The sequence below is a fragment of the Enhydra lutris genome, unplaced genomic scaffold (genome assembly GCF_002288905.1).
Source record: "Enhydra lutris kenyoni isolate GAN:26980312 unplaced genomic scaffold, ASM228890v2 scaffoldscaffold4, whole genome shotgun sequence".
In the NCBI taxonomy this organism is placed as follows: Eukaryota; Metazoa; Chordata; class Mammalia; order Carnivora; family Mustelidae; genus Enhydra; species Enhydra lutris.
In genome coordinates, this window is record NW_019154088.1 from 17,327,506 (window position 1) to 17,346,293 (window position 18,788).

Here is an 18,788-nt window from a genome sequence, read left to right on the forward strand (position 1 = left end):
ATAAACATGCAATAAATAAAAATGCACATGATGTCACAAGTAATACAATCTTAATGCACTGCCTAAAACTGGCCTGATCTGCACAAACTAAAATGTAAAGCAGAACTCATTACTATTAGCAAAACTCTACATTCAACTTTAAGAATTATCAAAACCTCTACTTTGATTTTCAGGGTAAGAGCAAGCACTTCCCTCTACCTTTTGCAAATGTGTCTACATTTAAAATAGGAAGATTAACTGTAAATGACTATACAAAAGTTTCAGAAGAATTCAAGATGATATATTAATGTCTCAAGAATATCTGGCTTAAAATATAAGATGAGCCAGATACCCCTAAGCATCTACTTCATAACTTGACAATAAGGCAGAATCACTATAATATTCAAGAAACATGCACAAAAACGCCCCCAAAGGAAAAAACAATGTTGATGCTAATTCTTGGCCTGAATAATTTCTCTTAGTCCGCACAGTTATTGTTCCTGAATAGCAACCCGAAATGGTAGTGAATTTTTTTGAAAGCTTGTAAATACGTTTAGTTAAACCTTGAATCTTTACAGATCACCGTTCAGCTACATAAATTCGTTCATTTTTATACTGTTGATATTTTTAACTTTGAATACTGGGAAATCTCAAAGTCAAAAAAGAAATCCACTGGGTCAATCCCCTTAGCCCCCCCCCCCCCCCCCAAAACAAAGAAAAAAGCAAAACCTCCCCCCCAGGTTTTACCGAAACAAGTAGTTTAACTACTTTGTTTTGTTTGTTTGTTGTTGTTGTTTAATAGCTATCCTTACCCTGAACGCTCTGCTGCACCTTTTTACCTTAAACCAAAACGGACCCTGGACTATTATTCTTAAGCTGTTTCCAGTAGACCCACATGAGGCGTTTCGCGGCCAGGCCTGGGAGCAGTAAGGTCCCCTAGTTTTCAGACCCTTCTCTCAGCATTTCTCACTCGCTCAGTTCCAGGATGAAGAAGAGGGGCCCGGAAAGCTGGGCCCGAAAGGGCAGAGTCAGGGCCTAGACCGCTGCACGATCCCCGAGGCGGCTCGCGCGGTAGGGAGGTGGTAGGAGGCACCGAAAACCGGACGCCGGAGGCCAGGGGTGTCTATGTAAACGCAGGAGACAGTCAGACTTGAAGCGCAAGGCTCGGGACCCCCTTCGCTGCCTCCTTCACCCTCCCCTCCCCCATGCTGGAGAAGCAGGGCCCGGGCCCGGTGAGGGAAGGGGGAGGAGGTAAACCCGTCCTGTCACTGCACGGGGAGAAACTGGAAGAAGCACATGTTCTACTGGGAGAGGCTGCGGTCGACCCTGCCCCAGTCCCTAAAGCCAGGCACCACCCTTAACCCCAGAGTTCCGTCCCCACCGCCTCACCAAGTCGTAGTCCTCCTCATCATCGCACATGAAATCATCCTCCATGTCAGACATCTTGGCCGGGAGGGGGGGAGAGGGAGGAGAAATTGGAGACAACCTCCTCCCACAATCCTCCACGGCTCAGAGGCGTCACTCCCAGCTTCTCCTCGCCTTCCCGTCGCTCTTAGAGGAGCTGTATGTTTCCTTCCGGAACAAATGCGCTCGGTATCGAGAGGATTCGCTACGACGCCAAAAGGGAGTGCACTGCCCCGTCTTCCTGCGAGACGGTTGGTGCCTTAGCAACTAAACCTAGCAACTGGGGAATCGTCTACTGCTGAGGATCTCTGCTGAAGGGCCTTGGAAACCTTGCGCTCACACTGAGCAGTTTCCAGCCTCCTGGGCAAGGGAACAGTCTCTTCCCTTGCCTGGGACTCTGGAACCATCTCATTCTGGTGAAAGTAGGAGGCACCGTAGGATCAGAAGCCTTTCGCGGAGAAAAGGCTGACATGCCCGTCCTATTAGACAGGTAGTAGTATTTCTGCCTTGATTATCTATGCGCATTTTGCCCACATATTATGGTGGGTGTTCCTGTGATGTTTGGAGACCTTTTCAGCAGTACGGTTTACACATGATGTTTGTTATGTTTGTACTCGGCAAAATGATGCTGTGGCTCTCCCAAACCGGTTAAGCATCAATCGAGGCGCCTAAAATCCTACTCAGTTCTTCTAACGAATTATAAACTGACCTTTACTGCCCTTAACCAAAATTAAGGTAATAGGTAACGACTGGTTTTTAAAATACGCACTATTGTTGCACAAAATTATTAGCAGAATTCAAAATGAAAAAATAAAAGTGAAATACGGGGGCGGGGGACTGCATTTTAAACAGCATTTTCCATATAAACTTCCAGTTCTGTCCACTTGAAGCAAATTTTATATAGTTATAGCACAGGTATAATTTCGGATTATTTTTGCACCTAGTTATGTAACAGCATAGGACAATATATGCAACATGTTTTTGACAGTGATAATTTAATGGTTGTGTAATAATACCTCCATTGAATGTACCAGTGCACCATAATTCACCTAAGCATGCCATTAATAGTGTACACTTAGAATACTATTTTAAACAATTTTGCAACGAGTATCTTTGCCACTTAGTTTTTTTCTTGGGAAAAAAACCCAAGAGGAGGAATTACAGGCTGCATTTCTTAGCAATCAATTGAATTGCCATCTTTTTGGTCATAGTTCTTAAAAGTTATATTTACAACAACAAGACTGCCTACCTATAAGCAGTTTTTCCTTAATAGTCTTTTCTTGACAACTTTTTATTATGAGAATTTCAAAAATTCAGAAAAATTGACATAGTCCAGGGATCATGTGTATACCCACTATCCGCTTTGTGTTTGTGTGTGTGTTTCCTGAATCAATTGAAAACAAAATGCTTGACACATCACTCTTAGATGCAGCTATGTGTATTTCCTAAAAACAAGGACATTTTCTTATATGATCAGATCATTATTACATCAAGAAAATTAATAATTCCCTAATATCATCTAATATAAAGTTCATATTCAAAATTCCCCTATAAAGCATAGGAATTTATAATTGGAAGAGACTTTAATGATATCACTTTAGGGTCCAAGGCGTTCCAAGCATGGCAGTTCATTAGATTATAAACTTCCCAAATCCCACACCAGAGATTCTGATTCAATAGGTCTGGGGTATAGCTCGGGAATCTATACTTGTAAACCTTAAAACAAACCAGAATCTCCCTATAACTGGGGTGACTATACATCTCAGTTTCCCTGGGACAACCCTGATTTAATACTGTTGTCCCAGAGTAATAATTATCAGCATCCATTTCTCTCAGGACTTTGGGCAGTATATCACATGGTTACTCTACCTGAAATCCATAATTCTTCAAAAGAGAAAATAGAATTCCAAGGTGGTTAAGAGGTTTAGTTTTTCAGAGTAATCGGAACTATATAGTTTTGCATTCTAATCAGTATAGCAATTTTGCGATTTTCTATTAACCTTGTGCATGGTGGTTTACATTGAATTTATTGATATAATTTTCTGCTTTTTAATTATCTACTACTACAAAGGGGAAAGAAATCAAGTGAGTTAGTGACTAGGAGCCCTAGAAAAACTGCAGGTAAATGTTGAGCATAATATTCTTAATCATTTCCAAATTTAATCAATCCAGTCTGGAAATTTGCTAAGACAGACAAAAAGGTCTTCACAGTGTTTAGCACACTGCTTGGGTACACAGGTTTGTTTATTGAATGAATAAACATGTTAGTTTTTCTGTATAAGGAATGCCCTTGTAGCTATCACTATGCGTCAAAATCTTTTCTGTCCTTAAAAATATGTTTAAATGTCATTTTACTCACATGAACTATCCTGAACACTTTGTGCAATTATGATATTCTCTTTTTCTTGACATCAATTTTATTCAATGGTAAATAATAATTTTTTTTACTGTAACAGGGAGCATTAATGTGATGTGGTGCCCTTGTAGAAGGTGGATCCTATGTTTAATAAATACATATATATAGGAGCGCCTGGGTGGCTCAGTGGGTTAAAGCCTCTGCCTTTGGCTCAGGTCATGATCTCAGGGTCCTGGGATTGAGCCCCACATCAGGCTCTCAGCTCAGCAGGGAGCCTGCTTCCCCCTTTCTCTCTGCCTGCCTCTCTGCTTACTTGTGATCTCTGTCTGTCAAATAAATAAATAAAATCTTAAAAAATATATATATAAAACTTTACTGAAGTATAATTTATCAGCTTTACTGAGGTACATTAAGCTGCACATACTTAAAGTGTACAATTTGATGAATTTTGACATATGTATATACCTGTGAAACCATTACCACAACCAAAGTAATGAATATATTTATCATTGCAGAAACTTCCTGATTACCTCTTGGTAATCCTTCCTTTTCAACCCTTTCACTTTTCCCAGGCAACCACCAATCTACTTTTTGTCATATAGATTATTTTTCATTTTCTGGAATTTTATATAAATGAATCATACAGTATGTACTCTCTTTTGCCTGACTTCTTTCATTCCATATAATTACTTTGAGATTCATCAGTGTTGTTTCAATTGGTTTCAATTGATTGTTTCTTTTTATTGCTAAGTGTTCCATTGTATAGATATCTCACAAGATATCTATTCACCTGTTGATAGGTATTTGAGTTTTTTCAGTATTTGGCTAATACAAATAGAGCAATTGGGCACATATCTGCACAAGTTTTTGTGTGGACATATATTTCGTTTCTCTTGAGTAATATGGTAGACAGACAGAGGTGGTCTTCTTACTAACCATGCTCTTGGATAATCCTTCCCCCCTTGAATGTGGGTGGGATCTGTGAACTTACTTCTCTTTTTGTTTGTTTCAGCTTTAGTGAGGTGTGATTGACAAATAGATGTGACTTGCTTCTAGTAAGATACAGCAGAGGTGATATATGTGATTATGTGAACATAATTACATTGCACAAGATTGGAAACTCATTTTGCTGGGAGAGACTCTATCTCCCTTGCTGCTTTGAGAAAGCAAGTAGCCATGTTATGAAGGATCATGGGGCAATGAACTGAGGGTCACATCTGGCCAATAGCCAGCAAGAAACCATGGCCTTCACTCTGACAACCCACGAAGAACTGAATACTGCTAACAGTCACGTGATCTTAGGAATGAATCCTTCCCTAGTTGAACCTCAGATAAGACTTTGCGAGACCCTAAAACAGAGGACCCAGCTAAGCCATACCCTGACTCCTGAACCATAGAAACTGTGAGGTAATCAATGTGTATTGTTTTATACTGCTATGTTTGTGGTAATATTGTTATGTGGTAATAGATATGAATATAGTAAATACCTTGCAATGGGATGGTTGGTAGATATATGCTTAACTTTCAAAGAAGCTCTCAAATTGTTTCTTTAAGTGGTTTTGCCACTTTGCGTATTTACCAGCAATGTATAAGAGTTGTAGTTGCTCCACATCCTTGTCAACACACAGTGTGGTCAGTTGTTTTAATTGTAACCATTCTAGCAGGAGTATAGTGGTAGATCATTGTGTTTTCAGTTGGCATTTCCTTAATGACTAATTTTGAACATCTTTTCATGTGCTTATTTGTCATCCATGTTATCTTCTTTGGTGAAGTATCATTTCAATTCTTGTGCTCATATTAAAATTGGGTTATTTGTCTCATTACCATTGACTTGTGAGAGCTTTTTGTGCCTTTTTTGTTGTATTTAAAGAATATTTGCCAAAACCAAGGGCACTAAATTTTTTTTAAGTTTTCATCTAAAAGTTTTACATAGTTTTAACTCTTATATTTAAGAGTTTAATTTCAGGTTTAATTTTTGTATGTAGCATGGGGTAAATGTGGAGGTTTTTTTTTCTGTGTACAGATATTAAATTGTTCTAGCTTTGACTGTTGAAAAGATGACCCATTCTGTGTTGAATTGTCTTACTACCTGTGTCAAAAATAATTGACATATAGTTCCCAACATAATTTGACCCTTTAAAAGTATATTTTTATTTGCTTTGTTACTGTGTATTATGATTATTTTGTATTCTTTATTAAGCTGAAAGCTCCTTCAGGACACAATTATCTTACTTGTCTCTGAATCCCCTGAAACTAAGCATGCTTTGCCTGTAGAAAATGCTCAATGAAAATGTGATATTTTTAAGTAAACTCTGGCATTCATGATCCCTTACTTCTCTGGGTTGAGACATATGGTTACCCCAAATAGGCTCATGATTTAACATCCCTTCACATTGATCATCTTAAATTTTTTTTTTTTACTACATTTATTTAGAGAGGCTGAATACCATAAGTTAGAAGGCAAAAAAGGAGGACTCCTTTTATAATAGTTAAGATCTGGACAGGAAACTCAGGGTGTACTCAGGGGGGTTAATTAAAAATTTAATGAAGCCAGCCTGGCTGGCTCAGTTGGTAGAGCATGAGACTCTTAATTATCAGGGCTGTGAGTTCAAGCCTCAGATTAGGCTCAGAGTTTACTTAAAAAAAAAATCAGCTGGATTTAGTAGAAGTTCAGATGGACTTCCCAACAGCAGCCATGGTTGTAGAGAAATGAGAAATGCAGCTACTGTCAGAACTGTAGCAAAGGTGTGGTGTGGAGGTCGGGTGGGGGAATGGTGGTAAATACCTCCACTTTGGCTGTAGCCTAAATTGTATACTTCACTCAGGGAAGGAATTTTCTCTCCTTCAAAGGCAAATTGACAACTATCTGTTTTTGGAGCATATCCCTTGATCTTACCAACCAACCTAAGTGGCTTATCAAAATGTTATTTCTACCAATTTAATACCCACTCCTTCCCGAGAGGAGTTCTGATGAATACAATTTGCATGATTGCATTGCATTCCCACCTTATATACTAATGGCCTTGCCTACTTACTGCTCCTTTTAATCTGCTTCAGTCTCTTCAGATTAAATAAAATGATACATGTAAATGCATGGTGCTTACAAAATATTTAATAAACGTATCATCTTTAAATCAATCGACTGTTCATATTAGCCCTTCAGAATACTCTATACTGCAGTTAGGTTTTTTTTTTTTTTTAAAGATTTTATTTATTTATTTGACAGACAGAGATCACAAGTAGGCAAAGAGGCAGGCAGAGAGAGAGGAAGGAAAGCAGGCTCCCCGCTGAGCAGAGCGCCCGACGCGGGGCTCGATCCCAGGACCCTGGGATCATGACCTGGGCCGAAGGCAGAGGCTTTAATCCACTGAGGCACCCAGGTGCCCTTGCAGTTAGGTTTTTTATCTCTAAAATTGCTATAGGAGGAATATGCCAAAAAAAAAAAAAAAAAAAAAAAAAGAAGGATGATTAGGCCTGCTGGGACTTTTCATTCCTTATGCTGTCCTTGACCTTGTAAAAATGTCTTTTGTAAAAATGCAATTGCACACTTTTAGCAATATTATTGTTGTTTGCTGTTTTGGTATCTCTAATTCTCATTTGTTTTATTCCCACCCCAAATGGTGACCATACATCCCTAGGTTTATGAAATGTGAACCACCTACTTTTCAAAAGGATGTATGGTATGGAGGCAAAGCAGGGAGCAGACACAATTATATTGTAATTCCAAATTTGTCTTTGTTTCCTTTACTGAAATCTGTAAGTTCTTTATGTTTTGCAATAATCCTCCCATGATTCCCCTGTGAACTAAAGCAGCATTGAAAGTGCTCAGTTGATAATGCAAGTTTTACTACCAATTGACTGTGTGACCTTAGGAGTCAGTTCGCCTTTCATTTGTTCATTAAGTTCATCTTACCTAATAAGAATCTGCCAGATGCTGCCTAGATACACAGTTCCTACCCTCAACTTGCTAACTTTGTAGTGGTAGTGATGGTGGAGATGGTGAGAGACAATACAAAAGAAAAGAAATATGCATAAGTTATGAGAACCATGAAGGAAAGGAAACAAATATACTAGAATGATGGGATGGGAATGGTGTGCTCTTTCCATAGGGCATTTGGGATTTGTCCAGGTAGCTGAAAAATGAAGGGGTTGAACTGGTTGCGAAGGGTTCTTGTAATTTGAAAGACGTGTATTTTCTTCTTTTCACTATTAATTGCGTTCTGGAAAGGCCCACTGATGCCTTCATCCTGGAAATAAGCAAATATGTTTAAATCAAATGCATCAATTTTATACAACCTTAAGGGAATAACTAAACAATTTAGGGTGTATTTGGGGGTGTAGTTGCTGGTCACGAAAGAAAAAAAGAAACACCCTAACTCAAAAAAAAAAAAAAAGATTAAAAAAGAAAGGAAAAAAAGCAACCTGAGACGCAAGGTTTAATCGTGTTCTCAGATTTATGCCCCAGGGCGCATAAAATAAACTTCCTTAGCTTCTTCGCATGCACCCAGCGAGTCCCAGTGCCCGCAGCTCAAAGCAGCATGGTGGCTGTACTTGACAGCTCCAGGGAGGGCACTAGGGCCTGGAGCCTGGGGAGGAGGAGCCGTAGGCGGGACAGACTGGAAACAGCCACCTCAGCAAAGCGGCAGGATTTCCGCAGGGTGAGGGCCGCTCTCGCCCGGAAGAAAAGGTTCCTGCAGCAGATGTCTCGTGATTACCTTGGGAGCTCTGTTTCGCCAGTTGAAACTGCGGAGGAAAGAAGGATCTAGCGAAATATGGCCACGGAGGGTCCTGCCATGCGTCGAGTGCAAGTGGCAGAACATCCCAGGTGGGGGAGAGGAGATGCCGCGCTTCGGGATCGCCTGGGTAGGCTAGGTGCAGATAGTGTCCAAGATTTCTGGCTCTTCGCTGGCTGCTTCTTTTGCTCCTGGGAATGGACAGAATCCTTGGGATTTTATGAGGCCGCATGGCTGGGCTTGCGAGAAAGACCACATCTCAAAACACTTTACACCTTGATTCCTACCAAGGGTTGAAGGTTTTTCTCCATCCGTGCAGATCCTTCTTTAACCTTTGGTGCTGAAGGTGATACACTTTCTGCTGGGCTTTAGCAGAAGTGCCCAAACTAACTTAGAACCCCTCTTTCTTTGTCTTGCCTGCCAGTTGGTAGTGCTTTTTAAAATCCCCTTTCTAAAATACTTATTGCAAACACACCCAAACCCAAACCCAAACAAACCTCCCTTGGTCTCTGCGTCCCTTTAAACAAACCATAACATCTAGCCACTGTCACTTAGGGAATTAATCTGCTGCAGGTACCTAGCTACAGAATAACTTTAGTGATACCTAGTGGAGGATTCTTTTCATTTGAGGGCATCTTGCAGATACTTTGTAGAAACACTTAGTTCTGACATAGGAGGGAAATCTCATAGAACGAAGTCTCTAACCTGCTGCATATTAGCTGTGCAGCTTTTCTAAGGTTGGATTCTCTCCTTCTTCGCTCTAATTTTTACTTTTTCCTTGTTAATTTTTTTCTATAACATTAAGTCTTCAAGCTTTCCCTACTTCCTGGTTTTTCACAGTCATGTGGGAGTTGATAATATTATAACTTACTAAAACTTGCAAATACTTTTTTCACCCTTAAGAAATCAAACAGTGGGTGTTTAGTTACCTGGAAGAAAGGAGAGCAGCAGGGCTTTAGACTACTTGTGTATGTCTCAGAATTTCTGTATATTCTCTGAAGGTCCTTGGGATGTATTGTTGCCCTTACATACTTGAATGAACTAGGATACATTGTGAAAGACATGCTTCAAATGAAATTCATCAGGAATTTGTTATGTGAAAATAATCTAGCCCTTTGTAGTTTAGTTTTTTTTATTTTTTTTTACATGAAACATATCCATGTATAAATTTCTTCTGTTTCTATTAGTTATGATTTAATTATAATGCTTAATATTTCTGTAATTACTGTGTGGGGGAAGGGGAATGGTAACATGTACAGAAACTGAAGAATTATTTACTAGGTTTCTTTAGAGTTGTTTCTTGCCTTTTATGAATTTCACAGTATTCATTCATGTAACATACATTTATTGTTAACATTTATCATTCCATGCTAGCTGCAGAAGAGATCATAATAGTGGTTAGATAATTGTGCTCTGCCATTTTCTTGTTTTTCATTTGTGCATGAAATACAGTAATAAGTTTCAAGCAATGTTTCAGCCACTTACTCGTTTTAGCAGGGACGAGTTCAATGAAATCTAGGTAGTATATCTATAAGCCCACCTAACTGGTCATATGTTGCAGTAAGCTGAAGGGAAAAAAAATACATAAGGGCCCCACGGCCAGACTGTCTTCTTTGGAATTCCTACTGTTTCTTTAGAATGCCTCTTCAACTTCACAGGGCACCTGATATTCTAAGTAAAGGCACTAGTCAGTCACATTAAACATTTCAGCAAACATAATTTCTTTTTTTTCTTTTTATATAAATATCAAATAGAAATAGAAACTCTAATTTTTTTCTGCATTTCAGTCTCGCATACTCCCTATAAGACTACTTCAAATTCCAGTGTTCTAGCTTTCTTAATGCATTCTTAGGAGTAGCTTTCTTAATGCATTCTTCTCTTTTTCTTCTCTTTGGAATGAACCTTTAAACTGTTGGATTATTGTTTTTTTTTTTTTTTGTAACAGTTTTATTGATATGATATCCACATACTGCAGTTCACCTGTTTAAAGTTTACAATTAAGTGTTTTTTTAGCATATTCACAGGATTGCACAGCCATTGCCATAATCAAAGTTAGAACATCTTCATCATCCCCCAAAGAACTCTGTATCCCTCAAACTATCACTACCACTCCCACCCCACCCTTCTCTACTCTGCCCTAAGCAACCACTAATGTACTTTCTGTCTCTATAGATTTGCTTATTCTGAACATTTCAAATAAATGGCATCATATAATATGTGTTTTTTTTGTGACTGGCTTCTTTCGCTTAATGTAATGATTTCAAGGTTCATCTGTGTTGTAACATGTTATCAGTATGTCATTCCTTTTTATGCTTGAATAATATTCCATTGTATGATAATATCACATTTTGTTTATCTCTTCACTGGTTGATGGACATTTGGGTTGTTTCCATCTTTTGGCTCGTGAGTAATGATTTTGCATGAATTACATTCTTAATATGAAAGATTTGGATTATTTAAAAATATAGTCATTAAAAATTAATATATAAATAATATTCATTAAAGCTTGAAAATTTCACAGTTCCTTTCCTCACTATAGTCTCTGATTGCTATCCTATGCCAGTTCTTACTCCCTTCTTAGAAGTTATCCATTTGGTTCACATTCTTGTAATATCATTTTATCTTTATGGTATCTTTATATCTTTATCTTTTATATTTTTATATAAAATATATTTATATATTATATATTTACAGAATATAAATTTTATATGTTTATATCTTTTATATTTTTACTGTATTTTTATCACTATTACCATTTTTCATAAAAGTGAAATCATATTTATTTTTCTGTTACTTACCTTTTTTCACTTAATAATACTTCTCAGGGATCCTGGCATATCAGTCCGTACAGATTTATATCATTGTTTTTTAGGGCTGAGAGTATTTCATAGTGTGAATACCGCTATTTATTTAACCACTCAACTGCACTGTACATTTAAGTTTCCAGTTTTTCACTCTCATAAAATACTTCAGTAAACATTTTTGTACATATATCTTTGGGCATTTTTGATGCTATTTCTTTAAGCTCATTAATGGAAATGGAATCAGAGTCAAAGTTAATAAGTATTTAAAATTTTGATAGTTCCTGCCCTGCAAAAAAAAATGATATATTAGATTGTCTATTTGTTGTTAGTTTTTAGGAACTCTTTATATATGTATAATTTTTTGTATGAAGGGATGTAGTTTTGGATATAAACTATTTGTTTTTTTGTATATATTATATATTGTTCCCAGTCTAGCACTTTCCCTTTAATTTGATGATGTCTTTTGTTGTGTAGATATTTTGTACTTTATGCATTATAGTACATTGTTGAATGATATCATCTTTGTCCTTATTCTGGTTTCAGTGTGGAAGCTTCTAATATTTTGTCATCATATAAGTTGTTTACTATTTCTGATAAGTAGCCCTTATTAAATCTAGGACATTTCTTTCTTTTCTAGCCTGTCCATGCTTTTTAAATTATTATTATTTTAAATTTTATTTAAAAAAATTAGTCATGGTTATTGAAATTTTGTGCATATTTTGAGAGGACCATGGAATTATAGAGTTTTCCCCTTTTATTCGGTTGGAATAGTATGTGTTTAATGAAGAGATTTCCTGGTACTATCTTTATATTCCTGGAATAAACTCTGTTCACAAATATTAAATAATGTGTGTTGGATTAAAATTACCAATATTTGTTTTTTCTCTGTTTTCACAGGGGATAATAACCTATATTTTGCTTTTGTGGGCTATTGTTGTTTTAGCATCTGGGTTATTCTGGCCTCCTAAAATGAGATAGAAAGTAAACAGGAAAGATGTTAGGGTTCAAAGCTGATGGCCAACAAAAAATTCTTGAGATGTCTTTGGTACAAAATGGTGGTTTTATTAAAGCACAGAGACAGGACCTGGGCAGAAAGATCTGCGTTGGAGTTGTGAGGGGTGGCAATTATATACCTTCAAGTTGAGAGGGGAGGTTAGTGTTAGTCTCTAAGGAATTTTGGAAGCAAGGCTTCCAGGATCTTGAGGGGGCTAGCTATTGTTAGGAAGAGGTCATTTATTACTGTCCAATAAAACCTTAGTCATGAGACCCTTCAGATCTGTATCAATGGGTCATAAACTTGGTGATGATTGCTAATAAATACCTTGGGGGATTTAGAGATAAGGAAATTTCCAGAGGAATTTTTATATATTTAAGTGGCTTACAGGATCCTGGGGGTTCAGGCAAAGATTGCCTTTTGCCCTTAGCAAAGTTCCTAGAGGAATGTCACTCTGCCTGTTTCAAGGACTTATCAATGGACTATAAGGTGTAAGGAAATTTCATTTTTCTTCTGCCTTTGTTTACCACATCAGAAAGGCTTTCTGTAGCTTGTACTGTTAGAACCATTTATGAAAGCAAAGCATCATCTTTATTTAAGGTCTGGCAGAACTAACTCATAACATTTTCTGAGCCTTGTTAAGGAGATTATTTCTGACTACTTTTTCTGTTTCTCTTCTGTCAATTTTTAGACACATAATGTATATATATGTATACATGTATATATACATATATATATATCTTAAGTCAAAAGCATTCAGGGCACCAGATTCAGCAATTTGTGTGGTGATGTTTTGGCCAATTCTGCCTTTAACAGTATAATCTTTGTAGGAGCTATTATTTTCTTTCTTTTTTTTAATTCTTTTTATTGTGGTATAATAAATATAATATAAAAATTGACATTTTAACCATTTTAAGTATAAAATTCAGTGACACTAGTTACATTCACACTGTTGTGCAATAACCACTGCTACATATTTCTGACATTTTTCAGCATCCCAAATAAGCTCTCTACTCATTAAGCAATAATTCCCTATTTTCTCTACCCCTCAGCACGTGGTAACCTCTAATCTACTTTTTGTCTCTATGAATTTGCCTATTTTAGGTATTTTATATAAGTGAAATCATAAGTATTTGTCCTTTTGTGTCTAGTTTATTTCACTTAGCATAATGTTTTCAAGGTTCATCCATATAGAAGCATGTATCAGACCTTGATTCTTTTCTGGGGATCAATAGAAAATTCATACATACACACCACATTTTGTTTGTTCATTCATCTGTTGTTGTTTACTTGGCTTTTTTGCACCTTTGGACTATTGTGATTAATGCAGCTGTAAACATTCTTGTGCAAGTGTCTGTTTGAATCCCTGATTTCAATTCTTTGGACATACACATGGAAGTTGAAATATTGGGTCATATACTACTTCTGTGTTTAACCTTTTGAGGAAACACCAAACTCTTTTCTATTCTGTTGTTTTTAATGCTATTGTAAATGGAATTGTTTTCTTAATTTCACTAGATCTGTTGTTTTATATCCTGCTTTTTTAAAAAAAATGAACATATAATGTATTATTTGTTTAGGGGTACAGGTCTGTCATTAGGGGCTATTATTTTCATATTGAAAATGCTCATTGTACTCTTGGGGAAGGGACATACTTTAAATGACTACATTTTAAAAGATGGAGTCTTGCTGGTGACACCCGGAGCTGTGAAGAACAGCTAGTACCCCAATTACAGCCATACTGCTTCATTATTAGAGGATTAGGTATGAAGTTTAGAAAAACACTGTACACTTCAGTTCTTTCTATTCTTAGAAATACTTTTCTAGTTTCCTTTTATAGCTTCCATGCATTTGAATTTCAAAGGGAGGAATGTTGAATGGTGTAAGCCAGCCTCTGGTGCTGAGCACTTAAAAAAAGCATGGACAGACTGCCTTCCTGAGGTAGTCTGGGAAAAGGGCACGTTTGAGAACCCCCAAATCATTTCATTAAAGCACGTTTTAGGAGGCTCATTCTAGCTCTGCTGTTAGCACTTCACCATATTTGTGTTTGCAGCACTCATAAAGGCAAATTAATAAGGATTAAAATTCAGTCGACCTTGAATTTTGTCTGCATATGATTTTCAGCAGAAACAAAAATGAGCCTCTGTGGAGGCTAGTGGAGTTATGGAAGCCAGAAAACGAGGAGTTACATGCTTCTCCCTCTTTCTCAATTTTTCTCACTTCTAATTGGTCATTAATTCCTATGGCTTTGACTTTTTAAATATCACCTTAATTTAATTTTCACCTTTTTCTATCCCCATCACTAACGTACACTTAAACTTTCTCTCTCTTGGTTTACTGTAAATGGCCACCTATTGGATTTCTTTGTTTTTACCTTGTCTTCCTCCAGCCTATCTTTCATACACTTCTCAGTGAGCTTCTTGTGTGAAATTGATTAATATCACTCTATCTGTAAATGTGTCTTCACATCCATTGCCTGTGGCTTAAAAGCCAGGTTCCTCAACATGGCATACCAGGCCCTTTAAGATCTGAGGCTTGATTACCACCAGCCTCCTCCTCTGATGTATTTAAACCCTAATTATAATTTTCTGAATGCAGCATGCTGGGGCTTTTCATTCCATTTGCCTGGAATGCATCACCTCATCCCACTTGTCTGACATCATCCTTTAAAATTCATGTTAACTATTGTCTTCTCTAACTTAACCTCCCCCTTCTGGATTTATTCTACCACCCACATTCTCCTACAGTAGGGATGAAATATCTTTTCTCTGTGCTGCCAAAGGACTGTATTTTTCTGGCTTATTGCTCTATTGTCTCTCTGTGTTGTACTTTTTAGCTTAACTATCTTTTTTTCCTGCCAAATGTTTCCTAGAGGCCAAGGGCTACTATTAATTTCCTTTCTAAGTAGAGTATTTAGTAAAGCACCAGTAAATACTTCTTTAAACAAACGAACACACTTTTTTTTTTTTTTTTTTTTTTAAAGTAGGCTTCATGCTGGGCATGAAGACCAAGGAGGGACTTGAACTGAATGACCCTGAGATCAAGACATGACCTGAGATCAAGAGTCATATGCTTAACCAACTGAGCCACCCAGGCACCTCTTAAAATTTTTTGGTTATTTTAAAATAAATTCACACCTAACATAAAAGTCAAATATAGCAAAAAAAAAAAAAAAAAATTACTGTATACTATTATCCCAGATTCTCCAAAGGTAACATTTTACCATATTTGCTTTATCACCTTTTCTATGTTATATATATATATATATATATATATATATATATATATGCACACACACATTTATATATTTATATATAAAAAAGACTTTACAGATGTGTTCTTTATGATTTAATATAGGATCAATATTTGTAAATATTCCAAGCATTCTTAAGTTATATTTCCCATCAACAGAGTATAATGTTAAATATATGTACATATCCATAATCTATGAATTTTGTTGTTTGAGTCTTTTTTTTTCCTTTTGTCCACCTGATCTTTTTTTATACTGAGAAAGGTATCTTATAGTCTTTTATTGTTAGTATATTTCTATCTGTATTTCCTTACTTTACATATAGATTTGCCTTATAAAAGTGGTTGTAGTTTCATTTGGGGGCATTTCTTAAACTATTACCTTTGTTCTGAATTGCAGCCCTCAGCATTAAGAATTTTCCCTGTATGTTCTTTGGCACACATTCTATGATGTCTGATATCAGGATTACTATCTCTGTTTTCTTATTTCCTAAACTCTGCCACCCAGATTATATTTTTTGAGAATTTGAATTAATGGACACAGAATTAATTAGATAGTATAGGACACAGGAGCTGTTAAATCTTGTAGAGTGGAGGCCACAGTGTCAAGAAAACTGAAGGTATGGAGGAACAGAAACCAAGATACTCAGAGAAGCAACTGAAATGTGAACAGCACTGAACAAAGAGAAGTGGAGATGGTGTCTTTGGAGGGATGACAGAATGAGACATGAACAAAGATCCAAGGCACTAAACAGTTTCTGATGACTGTCCAGTTCTTAGGACACCATCTTGAATAACTTCCAAAGATATTCAACATATCTTTCTATCATTATAATAAATTTCCTTTTTCCTTGAGCTGTTTTTGGTATGATTTTGTTTCTTACAGCAAATTAACCTTTAAGATCAATCAATTAATTAATGAGTGTCTTGAATATAGTAGGCTTTAAAAGATATTTATTGTCCTGGTGTTATTATGCAGATACACTATGATGTGGGACTATTAACAGTGGGAGGGTATTCATAGAAGTGCCTTGAGGTGATTGAACAGTATAAAATTATTAAATCTATTTTAAGAATTTTGGATCTATAAGGAGCCTATAAGGAATATCTAGTCAAATTCTTTAATTTCACAGAAGAGAGGCTAAGGGAAAATGATTTGCTCCATTGAAATTAGAACTGTGGTCTCCTGATAACTACTCTAGTTTTCTTTTCTTTCTTTCTTTCTTTTTTTTTAAGATTATTTATTTATTTATTTGAGAGAGAGAGAGAATGAGAGAGACAGAGAGAGCACAATCAGGGCAGAGGGAGAAGGACAAGTAGACTCCCTGCTGAGCAGGGAGCCTGGTGCGAGACTCTGTCCTAGGGACCTGGGATCATGACCTGGGCTGAAAGCAGACTCCAACTGACTGAGCCACCTAGGCGTCCCATTCTTGTTTTCATTTGGTTACTTGTATTGGGTTGAATAGTGCCTCCTCACCTGTACCCCATTCATGTCCACCTGGAACCTCAGAATGTAACCTTATTTGGACTAGCATCTCTGTGTACTTAGGTAATCAAGTTAAGATGAGTCATAGTGAATGAAAGTGGGCTCTAATCTGACAAGACTGGTGTCCTTATAAGAAGGAAAAACAGAGACACAGAGACACACGGGGAGAATTCTGTGTGGTGACAGAGACAAAATTTGGATTGATGCAGCTGTAATCCAAGGAATGCCAAGGATCGACGGCTACCACCCGAAACTAAAAAGAGGCAAGGAGGGTTTCTCCCCTCCAAGTTTCAGAGGTGCATGGCCCTACTAACACTCTGATTTTGGACTTCAAGTCTCTAGAACCATGAGACAATGAATTTCTATTATTTTAAGCCCCACCCACTTTATAGTATTTTATTATGATAGCCTTAGGAAACTGAAATACTACCCCATACGATTTCTTTTAGTATAAAGAAATTCTTCTCTGAATATTTTTCAGAAAGTTATATTCTTTATAATTGAAGGAAATAATTTTTCCTGTTGAATACATTAATCTTTTTTTATTCTTCTGTGTGCTTAGCTATACTATTGTGTCACCTGGGAAGTTACCATATTGTTATATCCTAGGATTTTCAAAGAAGTATGTCAGTGAAAAATTTTGCTTTTCTCTTTAGAGATAATTAATGGTGGTAGGTATATGAAATATGTTTGGGTATCTTATGGATTTTTCTGTTATACAGATATCCTGAAGTATTCTACTCTTGCTTTCAGATTGCTGAAGCTAAAGGAGATGTTTAACTCTAAGTTTGGATCCATTCCCAAGTTTTATGTTCGAGCACCAGGAAGAGTCAACATAATAGGTATTGCTAAAGTTCCTTCTCTTATTTTTTTCTTTCTTTGGTAAGATCTAAATTTTTATTAATATACTTTTTTTCTTAACTTTTCTCAAGAGAATTGAAAAAATAGAGTATTTCTATTAGAGTATTGGTATACTTCTATAGAGTATTGCTCTATAATACTTCTATAGAGTATTGCTATAAGAGATATAGCAAGTTAAACTTTTGCATAAAGAACACACTATATTTTCATCATTCCCTATCCATGTGATTAATGTTAATTTTGTCCATCTGTTTTAAAAAATGTATTGAAACTTCATTGTTAATATTGTTTTCATGAGAGATGAGAAGATTTTTTGTGCTGCAGGTTAAATTTTTAGATTGTGGTGAATAATCTTGATGGTTTTACATTTACTCATTGGATTAGAAGAATACTGGGAAGCCCTTTTAAAAGTGTGGTGACCCGGAGGGGGCACCTGGGTGGCTCTGTCGTTAAGCATCTGCCTTTGGCTCAGGTCATGATCCCAGAGTCCTGGGATCGAGCCCAAATGGCAGGCTCCCTGCTCAGCGGGGAGTCTGCTTCTCCCTCTCCCCCTGCTTGTGTTCCCTCTCTCAGTGTCTCTCTCTGTCAAATAAATAAATAAAATCTAAAAAAAAAAAAAAGAAAAAAGAAAAAAAAAGTGTGGTAACCTGAAGAATGAATAGGTTGTATTAAGAGAAAATGGCATGGGAAACTGAGGAAAAACCAGGAGTCAAGGAGAATTAAAAAGAAAACTTTCCATAATGGAAAATATAAACTTACAAAAAAGTCTTTGGAATAATATAATGAACTACCATATACCCAATATCTAGGTTCAATTATTATCGACTTAGGTGACTTATTTTATTTTGAAGCAAATAATGGGGGATTTAAAAAAAAAATGGTTAAATGAGGGAGGGAGGGGGAATGGAGTAAAGCCAGTGGA

The 18,788-nt window shown here is 36.7% G+C and overlaps 2 protein-coding genes across 5 annotated transcripts in view; one reads left to right on the plus strand and one right to left on the minus strand.

Moving 5' to 3' along the window:
• Nucleotides 1-1,443, minus strand: part of LOC111162519 (COP9 signalosome subunit 2) — a 30,544-nt gene extending 29,101 nt beyond the window's left edge. For both annotated transcript variants that reach the window (XM_022527019.1, XM_022527010.1), the window contains exon 1: nucleotides 1,369-1,443. In XM_022527019.1, coding sequence (XP_022382727.1) covers nucleotides 1,369-1,422 — 54 coding nt within the window. In that variant the 5' untranslated portion in view covers nucleotides 1,423-1,443. The remainder of the gene's footprint in view (nucleotides 1-1,368) is intronic.
• A 102-nt stretch (nucleotides 1,444-1,545) lies between these two features.
• The window catches only part of LOC111159955 (galactokinase 2), a 111,655-nt gene continuing 94,412 nt past the window's right edge, over nucleotides 1,546-18,788 (plus strand). Inside the window, exons 1-2 of one of the 3 annotated variants that reach the window (XM_022522681.1) lie at nucleotides 1,546-1,873; nucleotides 17,759-17,847. In XM_022522681.1, coding sequence (XP_022378389.1) covers nucleotides 1,854-1,873; nucleotides 17,759-17,847 — 109 coding nt within the window. In that variant the 5' untranslated portion in view covers nucleotides 1,546-1,853. Of the gene's footprint in view, nucleotides 1,874-8,402; nucleotides 8,565-17,758; nucleotides 17,848-18,788 lie in introns of those variants that run through there. The other 2 variants (XM_022522677.1, XM_022522690.1) reach the window with 2 other exon arrangements.